Consider the following 22,222-nt stretch of genomic DNA (forward strand, 5'->3'; position numbering starts at 1 on the left):
TGCCTCAGAGTCATTTCTGCTCTCGGTGCGAGACTGTACTACTTATCCGTCCGCACCCGTCTATGTCAACCCAGTTCGTCTGTAAATAAATCATCAGTACCCAGCTACCTGTCTTAATCCCTGGTCCTCACACTACACATTCAGTATTGTCATAAACCAGACATTCCTAAGAATGTACTAAGGGCTTCATTAATCCCACAGAAAAAGCTTGACAGCAGATACCACATCAATATATATATATATATATATATATATTGTGATGTTTATAGATCTCTTCGTCTACCCAGTAATTAATTAATTAGTTTTTGATTTGGAAAACGGCAGCCATTTCCTCCAAATATCAGCTGATTTTTAGTAAACGCGGGGAAACCACAAAACGCCCGCCAGCCGAGATAGGGGGTTCCTAAGTTGGGGGAAAATAGACTCTTGTCAGCTTTAGGGACGTATCTAAAAGGGAAGGATGTAGGCAGACTGGCACTTCTTAGGCTGTATCTTAAGCTCTTTTTCCCTGTGAACCCTCTGCTGGCTGTATGTTCTGTTTCCAGGATTTGCCCTGCTCGTGGGGGGTTAAGCTTACTCCTAACACCCAGGCAAAACACCTGCGATCGGCCCCAGTCGTCTCCAGACGTGACCTTCGGACGGATGTCCGACCACCTGCCTTCCATTTAGGCCTATCCACGGCGTGCTGGCACGCCCGAGCCCCAGACCTGGGACAAAGCCAGGCCACATTTTCTACAAAGGTCTACCTACACTGACCATGAGCATCCAGGTACGTCTTGTGAACAGCATATTGCCAGTCCCTTACATCCTATTATCTATTTGATCCCCATTTTCCCAATTCAATTTCTAAACCAAAAGGAACTCATCCTTTTGTTTCCTCTCACTGCCTCATGGCGCATGCTTCCCCTTGTGTGATCGTCCCAGACAAATGAAGTCATTGCATACCTCAGTGAAACATTAAAGTTCCTTTTCCCCAGTGTTAGAGAACAAAACAATCATAATTTGGGGCAAGAAATCCTTTTTCTTTTATCTTGTCTAATCTGGGATTCTTTTCCAGATTCCCTGAGTCACGTGCCAAGTCTATCTGCCCGCAGTGTTGCATTACCGCAAAATTATGAAACCAGCTTTATGAATACCATTTTAAGCCAGCTATTATCCATTTGTGAGAGATTATATGGGTCCACGTGGGGGACCAATAGCATTTACTTTTCTCCAGGCCAGTATGAGCTTTTGTAAATAAATAGCTGTAAAGTATTTAGCTGAGTTTCTGGCGACCTGTTCCTCTAGAGTAAATATTCACTATAAATCAGTTTTATGGTAAGTTCAAGTAATTCCACCTTGTTCTCCCTTAACTTTTCCTGTTTACGTATCGGGGCCTCTCTCAAGGCCGAGGCTCATATGTAAAAATATATAAATATATATATATATATATATATATATATTATATATATATATATATATATATATATATATAAAGGTAATGCCACGGAAGAAAAATGGAAAGACGACAAATGCCGAGCTTTCTTAGTCTACACAACCCTCTACTTGAGGCACAACTGATCAGAACAGAGCAGAAACAGTACTACAAGTAGCTTATTATACAAACTGACATTACAGGATTAGCATAAGGTCCAAGTCACTTTAAAGGAACGAAAAAAATGCCCGTGGGCAAGATTAAAGATTTTAAAGGCAGATACTCACATACGGTCGCAGATAATTTCGCCAGAAGACAATACATTTTTCAAAACAAGGAGGTATATACAACCAGGCAATACAGATTTAGTACAATCCAGAAAATTAGATTAAGGATTTGGGAGCGGTGCCTGGTCAAAGGAATTTATTAGAAAAGCAATACATTTTGTATTATTAACATGGGAATTTACGAAAATCTTCAAACAATGAGTGAGAAACAAAACATTGGATATAAATACAACGAGCATAAGAAAAAAAATTATAGGTAATAACTGAAAACATGTGGGACTACTTAATTAGTAATTAATTCATTTATTTTAAGGTCCTTCATAAACATTTTTACAAATATGTGGGTCCAAATGGTACAATCCCAGGCTAAGATTTAGGTGGTTTTTATTAATGATTTGTATAATTGCTGATTCCAGTAAATTTCGTGAAAAATAATCATTAGACCTAGCAATTACAGAGCTCGCGCCCAATTTATACAATGAGAATTTTTGCTTAGATGGATAAGTAGTGCATTTGAAGTCTGGGCTGTTCTAATGTATACATATGCTGATTGATACTTAACATCAAAATATTTACTTGACTGACCGACGTAAAAAGACGGGCAATCCTTACAAGGAATTTTGTAAACGATGTTATTTGTTACGGGACTATTCATAATTAGCATACCTTTATGGTATTTGTTATAAGAGAACACAAATTTAACATTAAAAGATTTAGATTTGGATTTTATGGTTTCAAATCCACGAGAGTAAGTTAAGCTTAGGGGTTTCTTTTTCATTACTAACAACAGTATAAAACTTTATGTGAGCTTTTTGATAACATAAATCTATTATATGATATGAGGTGGGTAGCAGAGATCATTTCCTATCTTTTGTATGCACTGTAGCCAGTAATTTTTTTAGTCAAATATTGAGGATTTTTAATTTTTTGTATTTGTAAAGAATCGCACAGCTAATCCCCTGCAGCTTGTCGAATCCTCAGTATCACAGTAGAAAAACAAGAATAGTGTCTACATAAGTGTTATTTAACCATAATACAACATGTTCAATAGTTATCATAACCAGTCAACCACACAAGTTTGATATCGTTCTTCCCCTCGGGATTTTCCGTGTCCTAATTCTGACTGACATTTTTAAAGAAATATATGCAACCATGACCAATATTTACAGTCACTCTCTTTTGCCACTTCCAATGCTGATCATCTTGACTAAACACTGATGTCTATTTCTTTATTTTTTGTATTGAAACATTATTTAAATATTCATAAACAGCATTTTTTAAATTTTGAGAACAACAATTACGAGTAGTATTTAAAAATTGTAACATCTGAAGGTCGTAATATAATAGCCATTAGGACGTCATTGACAACATCCGAATTCCAAACAAGTGACAAGTCAAGTGGCACTGAACCTGGAGAGTGCCGGTAATCGTGACACTACTCTGTCAAAGCGTTTCTGAACGACTTTCAAGAAGTTTTAGATTACTGCAACATAATCCTATCACAAAAATGGCCGAGTTTGATGTACAAGAGTGTTACAAGGTTGCTATGGAGCTTGTCAAAACAGCGGGCAAGGTAAGAAGAAAGGCCTTTAAGCTTCTAGGCTACCTACCTCTCCTACTTATGCAAGAATTCTAAGCTTGGTTAAAATATTTACTCGTAAGCGCAGCGTAAATTGTAAGTTAAAGAGTAAAGATTGTGACAGAACCGAATTTCAACGTAAAGTAGCCTATACCTAGCTAGGCTAGTACCTACTATAGTAGCCTACCTAGCTATAGCTAGGGTAAAAAACCGTAGGGTCCAGAGTGGACCATGTTCGATCAGCTTGGACAATCCCCAAAAAAGTACATTATAAACGCGTCCTGACATCGGAGATGGGCATCAGTCGAGACTTTTTGTTGGAGAGAAACGGAGATAAAGACCTCTACTCTCCTTTCGAAGTAGGTAGGTAAGTAGCCTAGCTATTTTTTTCCAAAGTCAGAAATTAAGGCCAAATTTAAAGCATTAAACAGAGGGTAGTGAAAGGGTGTTCAACGCAGTGCAAATCTCACCAAAATCCTTTCGATATTTTTACTTACGCTTGAATATTTTAGAAGCTTGACGCCATCTTGATGTTTGCGGAGGTCGCTTTTGTCTAAAACTAACCTAAAAACCATTTCCTGTGATAAATCCGCACACCACTTGTACCCACAGACGCTGGGACACTTTCATCACAACAATCGGAAAACTTTCCCTCACCGGCTTGTTTGTTAGTAAAACAACTGTTTTGGTATAAGAAGACGACGAAGAGTGCACTTCGTATAATTTTTTTAAATAAATAGTAGGGTAAAAACCGCATTGTACAGGTGTGGACCATGTACGATTTATGTGTACAACCCCCAAAAAAGTACATTTATTTAACGCGTCCTGACGTCGGAGATGGGCAATCAGACGCGACTTGTTGTTGGTGAGAAACGGAGCTAAAGACCTCTACTCTGGTGTCAGGACGCGTTAGAATGTACTTTAATTGGGGTTGTACACATTGATCGTACATGGTCCACCCCTGTACCATGCAGTTTTTACCCTAAAACATCAATATTTTACATACGTATTTATGATGATTACTAATTTGAAAATATTCGTTATTGAAAAAGTAACTCGATTCTGACTCAAATTTAAGTAATTATTTTTGAATTAGAACGTTCTTTTAAGTCCTGTATTATGACGTCACGACATCTTGACTTTCCTACCTATTGTAAATAATTGCTTTACTCAACTTTCTTGCAGAACAGTTTACCAGTTATTCATGCAGATTATCAGCTCTTCATGTAATTGTTATAATCGTAATGTGCATATATATCTTTATTATTACTTTTTGGATATATGAAGATGTTTTACTGCTGGATTATCGCCATAGTGTGTCGCAATCGTTTTCGGTCCCTGCGCCTCTTTTCGCACCGTAAGAAATTATGGGGCCTAATTTGCAATGACCAGAAAGTCGTTAAAAGAGGAAAGTTAGCATTGAGGGGCATATGTTTTGATTGAGAAAAATACAAATTTTATTCAATGGGGTTTCAGCGACAGTGTAAGCACGTTTTTGGGCAATACCTATTTCTGTAACGAACACTCGTATCAGTACGAGATTTTGCTATAGTGCATTACACCCAGGGCCGTAATTTATAAGGGTATCGTGAATCACTAATCGTAAAGAATAACGACACTTGTCCTTGTACCAAGAGACAAAAACTCCATTATGCAGAAATGGATACAAAATGTTGAAATTGGTGAAATTAGGCTATGTATTGGAAGTATATATACATAAATATTAAAGCAATTTATCATTATTGCATGATTATGACAACTAGAATTCATGGAAACAGTTTTTATAATAATGAATCGGCGTATGTGTGAAGCCTCCACTAAGTGGGCGAACGATGATTTTGCCATTCTTAGCATGCAAACATTAAAGGTTATTTATTTCTGGCATACGGTTATTAAAGAAATTCAAAATACTAATATAGACTGAAATCAATGAAAAGTGCTAGCAAAAAAAAAAAAAAATGTATATAATTCACTTATCCGTAGTCGTTCCTCTATGGTTTTCGGCAGCCAGATGTACGAAAACGTTAGAAACATTTGATTGTACGTATCTACTTTAGAAATATCTGTAATTTTTCGGGGTAATTTGGTTGCAAAAAAGGGATAATATACATGAATTAAATTAGAATTTTTAAATAACAAAGTAAATTTGAACTAAATAATGAGTAAAGTAAACAGTTTAGGGAATAAAACTTTGCAGTTTCGTCGTCTGCTGTTCGTAACTGTGTTTGTGGCGCGCGTGCTTAGGAACCAGGAACAGCAACTGGTTTAAAGTGCAATGTGGAGTGAACTGAGACCAAAATGTGTATAATAACAATCAAATAAGCACTGTGGAGTTTCAGTTGTGATGGCAGTAAGGATAAAAACCACCGATTACAAGGTAAGAATGAATTCAGTTCAAACCATGACCCCGGGAATAAAAAGTTTCATACTTTCAGTAATATAGGCAACAAAATGTTGTTTTATTGTGCTGATTACAACTGCAATCTTGAGTAAGATCAATAAATGTTACATACATACGCTAACATTGTTCAAATGATTGCTGGGAAGGCTGGGAAAGGATCAAAAACCTGTACATCCCACGGTAGCCGCCATATTGGATTTCAAAACTGCCTTGAAAACATATTTTACGAAGAGCGTCACATGCTTATTTTAGTTCGTATGGGGCTTTCATATATCACATTATGTTGACGAAACTTCAATCTTTTGAATGGTATGCTTGGAGTTGTAATTGTATTCTTGTTTCACCATTTAAATATCGAGTGAATAAGACCTGTCCACCGTGATAAGGGTTGGTAGTCGCTGGTGTTTCCCCCTAGCTAGGTACCTAGTACTTTTTCATTATTAGGTATAGTAGCCTACCTAGCTATAGCTAGGTAGGCCTTAGTAGGGCTAATACTAATTAGCTATCTATAGAATGAAAATCTGATAGTATACTCCTAGCTACCTAGTAGCATAGTTGGTACCTAATCACAGTACCAGTCTAGAGTATAAATATCCTATGTTGCCATTCAATCTGTAACTAATGAACTGTAGATTTCTTGGTAATTGTTTTGATATACCTACCTATGAGAACAGTAATAATTGCCCGAAATTTATAGGGTAAATGACCGAGTGGCGACATAGCAGCCATCTCTCTCAGAACACGGCCATTTCCCAAAAAAGCGCTTGAATTAGTATGCCATTATTTCATAATTTATGAGAAAACACTTCAAGAGGAGCATATAGGCTAGGTTAGGTCTTGGTGTGCTGCCTGGATACGCCATAAGTCTTGCCTGATGCTCATGGCAGCGAATTCAAGTACTCTTTCGGGAACTTGGCCGCATTCAGGATCGGTGGCTGCTACGTCACCACTCGGTCATTTACCCTAAAGCATGAAGATAGGATAGAAAGAACAATTTTGAGGGTAGCCTCCTAACCTACTTTCCTTAACCTAGAATGTTGTAAATTACAGAGCAAAGTAATGGTATTTCCTAACCTAAATTTTTCCCCTGTAAAACTGAAGGCTACTGCCGCGGTCTGGTGCTCGCCATTCATATGATCGTAATATTTATCATTTTTTTATTATGTATATTGTTATATTTATGGCTTTTGTTTGTGTACATGATATTTACAGTCTTTTATTAATGGTTTTCATTTATCCCCAAGGGGTCTGGTGCTAAACATGGCACCCATTTTGCATGTAAACTGATACTTACTGAACCAAAGGGTAGGTATTAGTACTGTAGACTTTAGTTTTAGTTTTAGCTTTTCCCCAAACTATGTAAGGTTCGAGGTCTTTACCTGGCTGGGCTACTTCGCCCTACCCAGACCTAGACTTGAATGATAGTAATGCGTAAACTAACTGTATCTCATGGAAATGAGTCAGATTTGTACAAAGAATAACATTATTACATTAAAATTAATGGCGTCTTAAGTAATAGTTAGGCTAGTGCCAAAACCTGAGTACATCCAGATTTGTTTTCCTCTGATAGGCCTGGTGGGCAAAATTGCACAAATAACTCTCAGAATTATGGTGTTCTATTTCATATTTAAAATCACTTCCCTCTAGGCTAAGTATTTTCAGAGCTTGCATAAATCTAAACTGGTTACAAGTGGATCATTTTCCATGAAAATTATAGTTTTATCAAACAACATTAGACAGTCTATGTCATTTTTCAGTCAATTATTTTAGAGTAAGTACGTGTACACTTATGTGCACAACAGTACATACAATTGGCAAATTATGTAATAGTATACTTCAGTATAAGTACAGGACATTATTGCACTTTACATAGAAAATGGAATTCATAGTAAATGTGTATAACAGAAGAGTTTAGGGGGTATGAAAGTCGTTTATGCATGATACGTAGTTTATGGTTACTGGCAACCTGGTCATTATGTATAATACAATCTCTTGTTAAACTCGTACACACACACTGTTTATTATGCTTATATTACGTATAAAAAAAGCATGTTTGCATACTATGTATTTTGTTTGATGATAGTTACTCTGTAAATGGGTTTGTAGTTTAGCACTGCAAGCACAAGCAGATATGAATATCAACACACAAAAAAATGCTAAGAGCCAATCAGGGAAGGAGGTAATGCACCACCTATAATACTCCAAAAGTTACATGTTGTGGCCTCTTATGAAGAGTAGGCAAAATTTTTTTTTTTTTTTGTCATTGTTGTTCCAACTAAGCAGTTTAATGGCAATTTCAATGGTATTGTCTTTGCAATGGAAACATTGGTGAGGTCTTTCTCGTATCATAGTTCCATTGCCCTTGGTATATATACAGACATTTGCAATCCAGTAATCATGCAGTATGATGCACGTATAATAAAAATACCAATTCTTTTACAATGTAGTTTATAAAAGCTCACATCGGAAACATGACCTACTGTATCTGTAACACCTATATGAATGTAACCTGTGCTAAATGAGACAACATTCATAGCATTGCATGTTTGTTTGCAAATATATGACTACAGTATTGTAAAATTGCTTCTGATGATATTAAGAATAATAGGGAATTTACACTATCTGAAACAATGAAGAGAAAGGAGTATTGATCTTGACTCATGCAACTGTAAAACTGTATATATAAGCAAAGTCAAACAAGGTCACTGAGTTTAGCACAAAGATTGACACCTACTGAACAGTAATAAACGTACTTTAACTACAACCTCATAGTTAGACATTACACCTCACTCTGAATGATGGACATTTTAATGAAATACAAATAAGACATAATTCACCAAATTACTATGAAATACCTGCTTAAAGAGAAGATGTCAGTAACATTTCACATCAGCTACTTAAAGAAGACATGTGTAATATACAGTATACTTACAAAGGGTGGCTTGGTAGTAACAAGACACTTATAACCAGTGAGTGAAGGAAGAATATACAAAATAATTTAGGAATCTGATTGAATTATGTATGCATGTTTAAAGATGGGATAGATATATTGAAATCCCTACAGAAATTAAAAAATATAGGAGTGAAAAAATTTTGTTTTTGGGAGAAAAGGCAACTACGTAGTAGCTTGCTTGATGAATACACAGGGAATGAATGACTACCACTTGGGGCACTACCCTGATGGGGACTTAGGTCAATGAAGTTTCTTCTTTTTCTTCCTTTTGTGTGTCCAGGCTGACACTGACTACAGTATTTGGGATTTGTAAACTGATTGTGGTGGATTAAACAAGTTATTTTTGTAAAATACTTCAACTTCAAAATGAATTTTGGTAAGGGAGTGACCAGACTCCATATTTCAGTGATATTTCTTTCCAGTACGATATGAGAATAAGCGCCTCAGTGGTGTGATCGGCATGGACTTGGCCTGCCACTTGATGGCCGCGAGTTCGAGTCTGGGGCATTCCACTGAGGGGTTAGAGATGTGTATTTCTGGTGATAGAAGTTCACTCTTGATGTGGTTCAGAAGTCACGTAAAGCCGTTGGTCCCAATGATGAATAACCACTGGTTCCATGCAACGTAAAAACAGCAAAGAAACAAACAATATGAGAATAAACGATCTTTATTGCCTTTGCCTATTTAGTGATTAGAAAAGAAATTGAAGTTTGTGTTATTAATTTAATCTATATTTCCAGCTGGTACGTGAAGCTATCAACAAAAAGAAGAATATTGAGATAAAAAGTTGTGCTATTGATTTGGTTACCGAGTCCGATAAGGCCGTAGAGAAGCTCTTGATATCCGGTCTATCTAGTTCATTCCCTGATCACAAGTAAGTTCTTTTAAATGATCTTTAATTTACATTGTTGAACATTTACTATGTCCTTTATATAAAGAATCTCTCTCTCTATCTAAATCTCTCTCGCTCTCTCTCTCTCTCTCTCTCTCTCTCTCTATCTCTCGTCTCTCTCTCTCTCTCTCTCTCTCTCTCTCTCTCTCTCTCTGTATGTGTGTTGGTATTACTACTAATGTTACATTAGCATTTTTAGTATTTCAAAACAAATAATTTGTTGAACTCTATTTTTTTACTAATGGTACGTACATTACAGTGGAACCTCGGTTTTTGTACGTAATCCATTCCAGATTATCCCACAAAGTCCAAAACGTACAAAATTCAAAACAATAATTCCCATAAGGAATAATGTAAATATAATTAATGCGTTCCAGACACCCAAAAATATTTATAAAAATACATTTTATAGGGAATAAACAAAGTCTTACATACAGAAAACAATGGGAAATAAATATAAATGACTAATGAAATGAATAAATGAACAATTAACATCACACTTGCCATTATGGAAGAAATTTGTTAGCGTATGGAAGACGGAGAGGAGGGGAGAGGAGAAGGAAAGGTTATTGTTTAGAAGGGGAATCTCCCTCCTGAAGGACTTCTGGTATTAAGGACCCATCTAGGGTTACTTCTCTTCTTTTTTTACTGGCACTGTTAAAGGTTACTTCCCCTATTCGGTTTTTACTAACACTAGACCAGCTTGAGAGTCATTAGACCCCTGTCGCACAACAAAACTATCCAGGGACATTTGTTTCTGGCATTTCTTTAAAATTTGCCTAAAGTGAAACACGGTGTTGTTATTACATCTTTGTTCGGATGATAACTCGCCACAAAATTTTTTACCTCACTCCACTTTGCAAGAATGTCCTTAATCACTGAAGTAAGCATATTATGTATGCCCATTTGCTTTCTGAATTTATCAAACCAGCCTCTGTTGGCCTTAAATTCACTAACGGCAGCACTTTTAGGTATTTTCTCATTGAGATCGGCATGCAACATCCTCCAACACTTTGCTACAAGTTCTTTCTTAAATTGAATACCGTTTCACGCCTTTTTTACCGGAGGGCTAACACTTGGAAGTTTCTTTGGCCCCTTGATGGCTTATTTAGCAGTTGCACTCAAATATAAAAGCACAAAAAGCAGAAAAACAACGAGCACAAAAGCAAAATGAGTCACGAAAGAACGTGGGATGCTTTGTTTGGGTGTTCAGTATGTGGCCTAGTCACACAGTGGGCCCTGGAAGGAGTGTTTCCGAGTGTACGAAATGCGAGGATATGTACGAAACCCGAGAAAAAATATTTTTGAAAAATGTCTATGAAAAGCAAATCGTACAAAAATCAGGGCATACAAAAATTGAGGTTCCACTGTAAAATACCTCGTACAGTATGTGTTAGCTAATGCAAAAGTTCATTAATAGGTCCATAATAGTGCAGATAACAGTAAAATGACTGATAATGGAATAGGCATATGCATACTCTACAACCCAAGCCTAACCGTGCAGCTTATGTAAGTTTCCAAAAGCAGACATGCACACCAAGTTAATAAAAATTATATAATCAGATGAATTACAAACAGTAAATTACTACAATGGAAAATAAGTTCAGTATACACCAGCTGTATTTAATGTGTACTAATGGACTCATAAATATGGAAACTAAATAGGTGTGTTTAAATTAACATACACACTCAGAATGATTTTACTACAGTTGGAGATTGCTTTGGAGTCTGGATGTGCAAATGAATAAGTAGGTACTTCTTCCTTTGCTTCTGAGCATCTCTGAAAATGAGCTGGTGCACAGTGAAGGCTCATAAAGTAATGGGTGTTATACAATAAATTACTAAGCAAGTTCTCTAAACATTTTGAAAATTACATAGTGTATCTTTTCCAAAATGAATTTTATATATCACTTTCTTTATTTGTGCTAGATATACAGTACTAATTGTATAAAAATAGACCTTTTTTTTCTTCTGCTAATTTTAACTTGTCATTTTGACTTTGTATTTTTGTTACCTTGCTTTTTTAATTTATTACAATAAAATACAATTCAGCTTTAAAATATCATCAAAATCATAAGGTATTGCCAAGTGCAGACTCAGTCAGTGCGAGTCATGGTAAGACATACATAAAAAGGTTAATACATACATGTTTTCTATAAAAAAAAGTCATAGTTGCATCTTGAGGTTTGAATAGTTTAAAACTGATATGATTTTTATGACAGTTAGCCCTGTAGATTCCAAGAATGTGATAGTCATTTGTTTAATATATGAAGTTTTGGAGATAATGAATTGTGAAGGGTTTGACAAAGTAAAATTTCTTGTGTAATGTATAATTAAAGTTTGCGTTTTGCCATTTCAGATTCATTGGTGAAGAGTCTGTGTCTGCTGGAGAGAAATGTGTTTTTACTGATGCTCCTACTTGGATTATTGATCCTATTGATGGAACAATGAACTTTGTTCACTCTTTTCCTCACACCTGCATTTCAGTAGGTCTTTGGGTTAACAAAGATGCTGAATTAGGCATTGTGTACAATCCTGTCCTAGAGCAAATGTTTACAGCAATCAAGGGTGAAGGTGCTTTTCTGAATGGAGAAAAGCTCTCAGTTTCTGGCGAGACAGGTAAGATAACTGGTACTTCTGTGCTTAAAATATGTTTGAAGTTTCATTCTCATCCTGAAATTAGTAAACCTTTGTGCAGATAAGCCAGGTGCTGCTGAAGTGCTCATTAAACTTCATTAAACTATTGAAACACTTGTAAGAAGATGGGTAAAGGGTCCTGCAGACTAAATTTGTGTTACTTATTTACTATTTATCTCTTCTTTTTCTTTTATTCTTCTGTGCCTGGGAGCACCTTACATGGTTTTTATGATTATTTTTACCATTATTAATTATGAGTTGTACAGTATTTGTTTTCTTCACAAATCCATTATGTTACATTTACCTAGTCAACATTGCCATGATATCCAGACTTCCGTTACTAGAAGGAGAATAGACTCAGGTAAGTAGGCATAAGTGCTTAAGCTCCAAAGCCAGATTAAGTTAACCGAATTGAATGGTTCTCAGTGTCAAATTCTGGTCAAATTCTCTTATATTTATGAATTGGATACAACCAGTGTGTTCTTATAAATCGTCCATTTTTACTTCTAATAGTATTGCTTCTTTAGGACTGGTGAATGAGAGATTAATTACTAATTATTTTACATTGATTGAAAGAAGTGTTGCTTCATGTTTTTCCTCATCCAGTGTGAGCTTTGCAGTTTTTTTAAGTACTGTAAACTGATAAGTTTTGTTTTCATGTTGTGGTTTAATTTGTGATATTTCAATATACCTACATAATGATTCCAATTTTATTCTCTGAGTACTATATTTATATTGAACTATAAGGAATGCTCCATGAGTGGTTTTGTGTTTTTCAAGTACCATTGCAAGAGTGATCATTGGTTGCTGACAATATTTTTTTTCTTCTTCTTCATTTGGGGAACAGTATAATTGTTTTTCTGGGCTCAGTTCGTGTCGCTGCGTGAAATAATCCTTTAGTTTATTATTTCTAAGGTAAATGAGCTAACAAATACCAGAGAAAAAACAAATCAAAGAAGATGTCAGTATAACTGACTCGCTCACCGAAAATAAAAGAAGGGTGTCGGTATGGTAACTGGGGCGAGTGAGACCACTACCACGAACTTCTTGCCATTTAGAATTCTCCTATATCAAAATTCTCAACGAGAGAGCCGATCCACAGGTCGAGGCGGCAACTACTACCACTACAACCCACGCCACGCCGATCACCGCGCCTCTGGTGGCCATCCTTTCAGTTAGCGGACTTATAACCACACGTGTTTTCTTTCGCTCTGTGAATTGTGGATTTATCTTTTTCCCTTCTTCGTGATAGAACGTGCAGCGATTGCAGCAGCTAAGTTAAGTGTCCTGTAAAGGTTTGGATTTAGTTTCGTTCCATCCAGGTGCCTGTATTTGCCGTTTTTTAGGTATAAATACGGGTTCCCGGTCTGGAGCATGGCGGCATTGTCCCGCCTCATGTTCGGTTAGGTTCTCGGTCCCCCATACCTGGAACCTTTCCTTTTCATTTATTCACGTGTGGCTCTAGTCCTATTATTCATTTTATGCCGTGTGCTTTTTACATCATTTTAGGGGATGTAGCCTACCCCTGGTGAGGTCATGCATGCATGTCTCTCTTTACCTAACGTAGGCATTCGAGTGTTTCCTTGTCCAGACCCTAGCCATTGCTCTCCTTATTGGCTTAGGCTAGCTCTGAGTGATAGACTTTCTTCCGAGTCAGTCGTGCACTCCTGGACGTCCTTTCTCTTTCACTCATTGTTTTTCCCCTACTTTCTTTTATCGGTGTATAGTTTTATTTTGGTTAGCCTAGGGCGTCTAGCCTTGTAGCCTGGGTCTCAGTGGTCCTTTGGTCCACGTTAGTTACAGTTTTGTTGCATCCTTTCTTATCAGTTTTGTTGCATCATGCATTGTTGCACCATCCTGGTCAGTTTGGTTGCATTAGACCCTTGGCTTTCCGATCCAGTCGGTTGTGTTGTGTTATCGTACCTTGGTCCACTCGTGATCGCGGTACGGCTAGACGCCCGCCCCAGTCGCTTCCCTTCCTCCTCCTCTCGCCATAGAGTAGGAGGGAGGGATGTCTGTTCTCGCTCGCTCCATCCGGGCCTGGCTCCCTCTCTCCCTACGCGGAGGGAGTAGGGGAGTCTGGACAGACTGTTAGGCTGGGAGTGACCTTGTTCTCCCTTGTGCTCTGTGGTGCCTCGGTGTGGCGGGGGTTGGGGGGTTGGCCTCCCCCCTCCCTGGTTGCTCCGGCGTCCCGCTGTGTACACGGGAACTGATTTCTTCCCTCCTCGCTTTTCCCCCCCCCTGTGACGGCGGGCCTCTGCCTCGTCTTCCCCGGCGTCCCATCGGTTACGGGAGGAGGGCGTGGTTGGCTCCGCCAACCAACGGAGTGGATATGTTTTCAGTTGGTCCTTAGCTTTCCATCGTTCCTTCGTCTCCGGCGTGTGCCCCTAGGACATTCTTCCGGCAGCGTTGACAGCGCCGCGCTTCGGAGTCGTCCTCCGATTTTATTTTAGTTATGCTTAAGTTAGTTTAAGTATTTTATCTTAAGCTTGGGTCCCTCCCCTGCCCTTTGTTGGAAATTTCTTTTATAGTTATATACCATATATCTATATTTTACCTCTGGTTTACGAAATTTCCTCCTCCGGCTTACACTGGAGTTATTGTATCACCTATTTATCTCATAAGGTTCTCAGGGGAGGGGTTATGCCCGAAATTTTATTAATCTCCGGCATGCGGCGGAGTACTAGAGTAGCCCTGTGAGTGTAATTTTGATACTCATGTATCTTTCCACTTACAGGCTACCAACTGCCAGCACCCCGGCTGTAACGCCGTGTTGCAGGACCCCTGCGGGCACGAGGTCTGCAGGACTCATGCTCCCTGCTCCACCAGCCATGCGGATCTGCAGGTCTGGTTCCATGAAGCTTGTTCGATCTGCTACGAGCTTGTGAGTCAGTTTTTGGATGGGGTAAGTACTTTTCTCATCAGCACATTCATACAATATGAGTTCTGATATATGTTTAAGCTTAAGTTCTCCTTGGTATAGTGGTACCTTTATACAATAGAAGTTCTGATGTATTGTTAAACTTAGGCTTAATTTAGTCTAAGGGTTAGGGTTCACCTTTAGCCTTAAGTTCTAATAATCGCCCTCTCCTTCAGGCTGGCCGCAGTCAGGGAAGACCGCGGTCAGCTCTGAACCAACCTGAGAGCTTGGGTCAGCGGATTCGGGAAAAACGTTGCTAAAGGACAGCCCTACATCTTGGAGAAAAGGCTGGCTGTCCTGTTGTTTCCCGGAGGCAAGTCGACGGGGTACGTCGACCCTACTGAGGCAGCCTTGACGATTGCAATTATTCAACGTCAGGTGGCACAATGCATGAAGGAAGGACCAGGCCAGGATATCTCGGCGGAAGTTGCCACGTTAGACATTAATGTAGAGCCTATGGTAGGTGTGGATGACTTGTTGGTTGAGGTAGGTATGTTGGACGCTCAAGGGCTTCCCTTGGGCATTCCTGGATCTTCTTCTCCTGTTCCTTCTTCTTCTTCCTTCCAGGGCTTTACGGGGGTGGAGCTCCCGTATAGTGCACCCGACGCCTCTGTGGTTCCCAAGGTGAAAGGCCACAGGGCACAGAAAACCCTAAGTAAGACGTCGTCGTCTAAAAAGACTTCTTCGGCGTCTTCAACTCATAAGTCTCCGGCTTCTCACCCCGGAGCAGAGAAAGTGAAAGCATCCTCTTCCTCGGCTTCACTTCCTAAAGGGTCGAGGTGCAAGTCCTCCAAAGAGAGATCCCGTACTCCGGCGGAGTCGGTGGTCTCTCCTTCCACTAGGGTAGTTCCTTTGGGTACCTCATCTGCTTCTGCGCCAGTAGCTGGCTTTGATCCTGCTGCATTTTCCGCCGGAATGATGCAGCAGGTGGGAGATCTAGTAGGATCTTTGAGATCCAGTATGGAGCAGATGTTTACCCAGCTGTCGGACAGGATGTCCACGCAAGAGAACCTCCTGTTGGGCTTCAATCACGCTCCGCAAGCTGCTACTCCAGCAGCTAGTGCCAGTCTCCTTCAGCTCCCTCTATATGAGTCCCTCCCACCATTCTCCATGAGTAACCCTTAGAGAGTAGCGTCTTTCGCTCCTTTCCAAGATGGTCTCATCTCCATCCTGGAGTGTGGAACTCGAAGGATTGAAGACTTCGAGTTCTACCCTGAAAATTTGCAGCCTCCATTCATTGGCTACGCCAGGCTGACGGAGTCAGCATTGGATAGGGAGGACAAGATCCCGAAGGAGACAGTTCTCTATTCTAGGGATCAGGCACAGAGGGAATGGCTCCGCTGTCTCGAAGAATGGGACTGCATTAACACCAGGCTTCAAGCCTTTAAAAGCCCATTCACAATCTTCACGACGGAAGAGGAAGCGCCACTTCCTTTCCTAACGAAGATTGCCAGCGTCACCATTCAAGCAGGCTTAAAAGGAGATCCTTTGCCGCAGCTGAGGGAGGCAGATCCCACATCACCTTTGTTCCCTTCATTTGGCGATATGTGGGAGGACTTGCCAGCCACCTTCACAGTGGGAAAGTTTAAACTGGACTGCGCTATGGATCAGTTCGGTGAAAAACTCCCAAGACTTCCGGACAACCTCATTCAAACAGAATTCGAGGCAAGGTCCAGGCTGGCAAGAACTCTAAACATGATGGTTATGACAGAAGTAGCGGCCCTTTCCTATGCATCGGAACCGCTCTTCAAGCTTTTGACTAAATCACAAACTTATACAGTCCAATCGGACTTGTATGAGTTTGTGGTTGCGAGAGTCAACTGCAGGAAGCATGTCCTCCAGGAAGCAACTATTCGGCATGAGCCAAATAAGTTGCTTTCCTCCAACATCTGGGGGGCGGACCTCTTCTCGGAGTCAGCGGTCAAAGAGGTCCAAAACGAGGCTACGAGACTCAACCAGAGTCTCAAAGATCGTTGGGGCCTCTCCGCTAAGAGAAAGCAGGACTCGTCTGCTTCGGGTAAGAAACTGAAAAAGTCAAAGAGGTTTCAACCCTATCAGAAGAAACCTCAACACTTTGTTCAGGCGGTCTCAGCTGTCCCAGTCACCCAACCAGGACAAGCTGCCACGACGAAGAGCCAAACTCAACCTATCCTCCTGATCTCACCTCAGGCTCAGCCATCCACCTCTTGCGCTGTCTCCCCGGCGTTCAACCAAGTGTATGAAGGCCAGGCTTTTCAGCACTTCAACCGGTTTGCCAGGGGAAGTAGAGCCAGAGGAGCGTTTCGTCAGAGAGGATCAGGCAGAGTTATCAACAGAGGGAAACACTTCCGTGGAGCTCACCCAGCACAGCAGCAGTGAGATCCCCAAGGTAGGAGGGAGGCTGTTCCTCTTCCGGCATCGGTGGGGGTTCAGCAAATGGGCACAAAGTATTGTGTCAAAAGGTCTGGGTTGGAGTTGGATCAAGGGCCCCCCTCCACCCAGACCATTCCTTCAACTTCCATCGAAGGAATTGACAGATTATGCGGAGGAACTCCTTCAGAAAGGAGCAATATCGAGAGTCAAGCATTTAAAATTTCAAGGTTGCTTGTTCAGCGTGCCAAAGAAAGGCTCATTAAAAAGAAGAGTAATCTTAGACTTGTCCCAGTCAAACTTATCCATTCGCTGCGACAAGTTCAAAATGCTGACCATCTCGCAGGTACGGACCTTGCTTCCCCGTGGGGTCGTCACCACCTCTATCGATCTTACAGACTTCAAGCTAGGGGACCAGACATTCTCATTCAAAGTGATGCCCTTCGGACTGAACATAGCTCCCAGGGTATTCACGAAATTAGCGGAAGTAGTCGTTCAACAACTGAGGTCGCAAGGGATAATGGTAGTAGCATACCTCGACGATTGGTTGATCTGGGCGCCAACCGTCGAGGAATGCCGAAAAGCCACAAAGAAAGTAATTCAGTTCCTGGAATATCTGGGGTTCCAGATAAACAAGGGAAAATCAAGACTCACTCCGGAGTCCAGATTTCAATGGCTAGGCATCCAATGGGATTTATCCTCCCACAATCTGTCAATTCCAATAGCCAAGAGGAAGGAAATAATGAAGTCAGTAAAGCAATTTCTAAAGTACAAATATGCTTCAAGGAGAAACCAGGAAAGGATCCTAGGTTCTCTGCAGTTTGCTTCAGTAACAAACTTCTTGATGAAAGCCAAACTGAAAGACATAAACCGGATCTGGCGCTCAAGAGCAAATGTCAGATCTCGGGACAAGTTGTCAGCAATCCCGCAAATCCTTCGGAACCATCTGCGTCCCTGGACACAGATGAAGAATCTGTCCATGTCGGTACCTCTTCAATATCCTCCTCCGGTAATAACTATCCACACAGACGCATCATTAAGCGGCTGGGGAGGGTATTCTCAGTTTAAGAAGGTTCAGGGAACTTGGTCACCACAGTTCCGCCAGCTTCACATAAACGTATTGGAAGCCATGGCAGTGTTCCTGACCTTAAAGAGGCTCCTTCCACCAAAGAACTCTCATGTAAAATTGGTTCTGGACAGCGCAGTAGTAGTACACTGCATCAACAGGGGAGTTCCAAATCAAGACATCTAAACCATGTCATGATAGCCATCTTTTCCCTGGCGGACAAGTACAAATGGCACCTCTAATCCACCCACTTGGCGGGAGTAAGGAATGTGATAGCAGACGCTCTATCCCGGTCAGTTCCCTTGGAGTCAGAATGGTCTCTGGACAACAGTTCGTTTCAATGGATACGCCGGAGTGTCCCAGGTCTCCAAGTCGATCTCTTCGCTTCTCAAGCGAACCACAAGCTTCCGTGCTATGTGGCTCCCAACCTGGACCCTCTGGCATATGCCACAGACGCTCTGTCCATAGACTGGAACCAGTGGAAGAAGATTTACATCTTTCCTCCAGTGAATCTTCTTCTGAAAGTTCTGAACAAACTCAGGACTTTCAAGGGACAAGTAAGTGGCACTAGTAGCACCGGACTGGCCGAAGAGCAATTGTTATCCCCTGCTTCTGGAATTGGGTCTTCGCCCCCAACGGATTCCCAATCCCAGACTCTCTCAGTCAGTACAAATGAAGACTGTGTTCGCTTCCTCAGGAGTTCTCAAAGCCCTAACTTTATGGACTTCATGAAATTTGCGGCTAAAAAAGATGCAGGTATAGATCCCCAGAATATCCTTTTCCTGGAATCAGATAAAAGGGATTCAACTTTGAGGCAGTATGACGCTGCAGTTAAAAAGTTGGCATCTTTCCTGAAGGAATCAGACATCAAAATCATGACTATCAATTCAGCTATATCCTTTTTTAGGTCCTTGTTTGAAAAAGGGTTAGCAGCTAGCACTATTACTACAAATAAATCAGCCTTGAAGAAGATCTTTCAAATGGGTTTTAACATAGACTTAACAGATTCCTATTTTTCGTCTATTCCCAAGGCTTGTGCTAGACTTAGACCTTCTGTAAGGCCTACTTCTGTGTCATGGTTTTTGAATGATGTCCTCAAATTGGCTTCAGATAATGACAACTCAATTTGTTCGTTTATAATGCTCTTAAGAAAAACATTATTTTTGCTAAGCCTGGCTTCAGGAGCTAGAATTTCAGAACTGTCGGCTCTGTCCAGAGATACGGGACATATAAAATTTTTCCCCTCAGGAGAAGTTCTACTCTCCCCGGATCGCAGCTTTTTAGCTAAAAATGAGGATCCATTATTGAGGTGGGAACCTTGGAAAGTCATTCCTCTTCCTCAAGACCCTTCTCTTTGTCCAGTAATGACCTTACGAGCCTTTCTGTCTAGGAACTACCTCCTCCTCTTCGGGTCCCCTCTATAGGAGAGAAAAGGGTGGCACTTTATCAATTAAAGGCATAAGACAACAGATCCTCTACTTTATTAAACAAGCAAACCCTGAATCTTTCCCTAAAGCACATGATGTCAGGGCAGTAGCCACCTCAATTAACTATTTCCAACACATGAACTTTGATGACTTGAAAAAGTATACTGGATGGAAATCGCCGACAGTGTTTAAGCGACACTATTTAAAGTCCCTAGAATCTCTTAAATTTTTCTGCCTGCCTCACTTAACATTTCGTCCATCCTACCGTACTGCTCTACACTTCGCCTTTAGCCTTAGCTGCTTATCTGAATGGCTTAGTGGTGTGTGCCTTATTTTTTTGCTAGGGTCACCCACAAATTTTTGTATATATATAAGCTTAACGAGTGTGGTTCCCTTATTTTTATGCTAGGGTCCCACACTCTCATCTTACAATGGTTTGATGCTTTGTAAATTTTCAATAATTGTATATGTGAAATTTATTGAGTGTGTTCCCTTATTGTATTGTTAACATTACACACACTGTCATATAATAATATTTTCATGCCTTGTAACATTTTATATGAATTTTATAATAATTTTTACATATTTGTAAGGTATAATTACTATGATTTATCTACCATTTAGAGATTAACTGTATATGTTTACTTGTAAATCTATATACATTTTCACAAGTTTCCTTGGATGTTATCATTTTATATCCATGCCTTTTTATTCATATTATAGTACTGTAGATTTAATTTTTAGTTTTATTGAGACCCTCTTGTATTTTCTCCAATCTTGTGCTATTTCTCTGGTACTATTTCACGCAGCGACACGAACTGAGCCCAGAAAAAGGATTTTGACGTAGGAAAAATCTATTTCTGGGCGATTGGTTCGTGTCGCCCAGTGAAATCCCACCACTACCCTGCCCTGCCGCCCAAGATTGCCTGCTAACTTCAGGATGGCCACCAGAGGCGCGGTGATCGGCGTGGCCTGGGTTGTAGTGGTAGTAGTTGCCGCCTCGACCTGTGGATCGGCTCTCTCACTGAGAATTTTGATATAGGAGAATTCTAAATGGCAAGAAGTTCGTGGTAGTGGTCTCACTCGCCCCAGTTACCATACCGACACCCTTTTTTTATTTTGGGTGAGCGAGTCAGTTATACTGACATCTTCTTTGATTTGTTTTTTCTCTGGTATTTGTTAGCTCATTTACCTTAGAAATAATAAACTAAAGGATTATTTCACTGGGCGACATGAACCAATCGCCCAGAAATAGATTTTTCCTACGTCAAAATCCTTTAATACATACGGTACTGCAATCTCTCCTAGTCATATAAGGGTTGTAGTGCAGATTTACTTTTCATTGAATAAGTTTTTAGTAACTCAAGATTGTGGAGTAAGGCTTGGATTGAATGTAATTAATGGTTCTACATACTATAGTGTTTTATGCCACTACGTATACATGTATTATAAATATTGAATGGTAATACTGTACCTTCATTGACATGCTGACTACTGTTTTTCTTTGGACAGGTACTTAAGCATTTGGTACAGTAGTAGCCTACAACTCTCAGGATGGTTAATGCTCTTATTGCACTCACATGGTGCACTGCAGGCATTAATCTAGGTTCTTTGCAGTGTCCTTTCAGTCTCTAGCTGCAACCTCTTTCATTAATTTTACTATACATCTGTTCATATTCTCTGTCCACCCCCTCCTAACAACTGTTTCAACATTATTTTCAGCTTGCAGAATGACCTCATAGGTCCCAATTCCCCCCAGTACTTGGCCTTTTGCCTTAATTTTATATTCCAATTTCAATTAGAACTTTCTTCTTTCCCACCATTATCCCTGCATTAAGGTGTCAGTTGCCTGATGCACCTTCTCCCCTGCCTTTGATCAAAGGCATCATCCTCCACCAAACCTCTTTTCTCCATATCTTGGTTGCCTGATGCGCCTTTCGCTACAACATCAGGCATGGTTTATTATTTGGCAAGGAGGTTTTACGACTGCATGCCCTAGCTGTCATCAACCACAATTATTGGTGGTGGGCCTAGCCTTTGATTGAAAAGTCCACTTGCAAGGCAGCAGTTTCCACAGTGATTGGTGGTGGGCCTAGCCTTTCATTAAAAAGTAAGACTACAAGGCAGAGCTGTCCTTTTAGTCTCCTTTTACGACCCGTAGAACCAATTTCAATTCGAATAGTAGCCTACAAAAGAACAAATTATACTCATATGTAGTTTTTTTATATGGAAAAAAATATATTTTTTAAGTTACTATGTATGGTTAGTCCAAGGTCTGTATCTTATGAGAGCTCTGA

General features: G+C 40.1%; 1 protein-coding gene across 4 annotated transcripts in view; it reads left to right on the plus strand.

The window, feature by feature from the left end:
* The first annotated feature begins 3,063 nt into the window (after positions 1-3,063).
* LOC135218355 (inositol monophosphatase 1-like) overlaps positions 3,064-22,222 on the plus strand; it is a 40,116-nt gene continuing 20,957 nt past the window's right edge. For 3 of the 4 annotated variants that reach the window (XR_010315304.1, XM_064254594.1, XM_064254593.1), the window contains exons 1-3: positions 3,064-3,274; positions 9,375-9,508; positions 11,886-12,145. Coding sequence is in view for 3 of the 4 variants with exons in the window: in XM_064254594.1 (XP_064110664.1) it covers positions 3,209-3,274; positions 9,375-9,508; positions 11,886-12,145 (460 nt within the window). In the remaining variant the exon portion in view is untranslated. The remainder of the gene's footprint in view (positions 3,275-9,374; positions 9,509-11,885; positions 12,146-22,222) is intronic. The other variant, XM_064254591.1, reaches the window with a different exon arrangement.

Source organism: Macrobrachium nipponense, chromosome 9 (assembly GCF_015104395.2).
Source record: "Macrobrachium nipponense isolate FS-2020 chromosome 9, ASM1510439v2, whole genome shotgun sequence".
In the NCBI taxonomy this organism is placed as follows: domain Eukaryota; kingdom Metazoa; phylum Arthropoda; class Malacostraca; order Decapoda; family Palaemonidae; genus Macrobrachium; species Macrobrachium nipponense.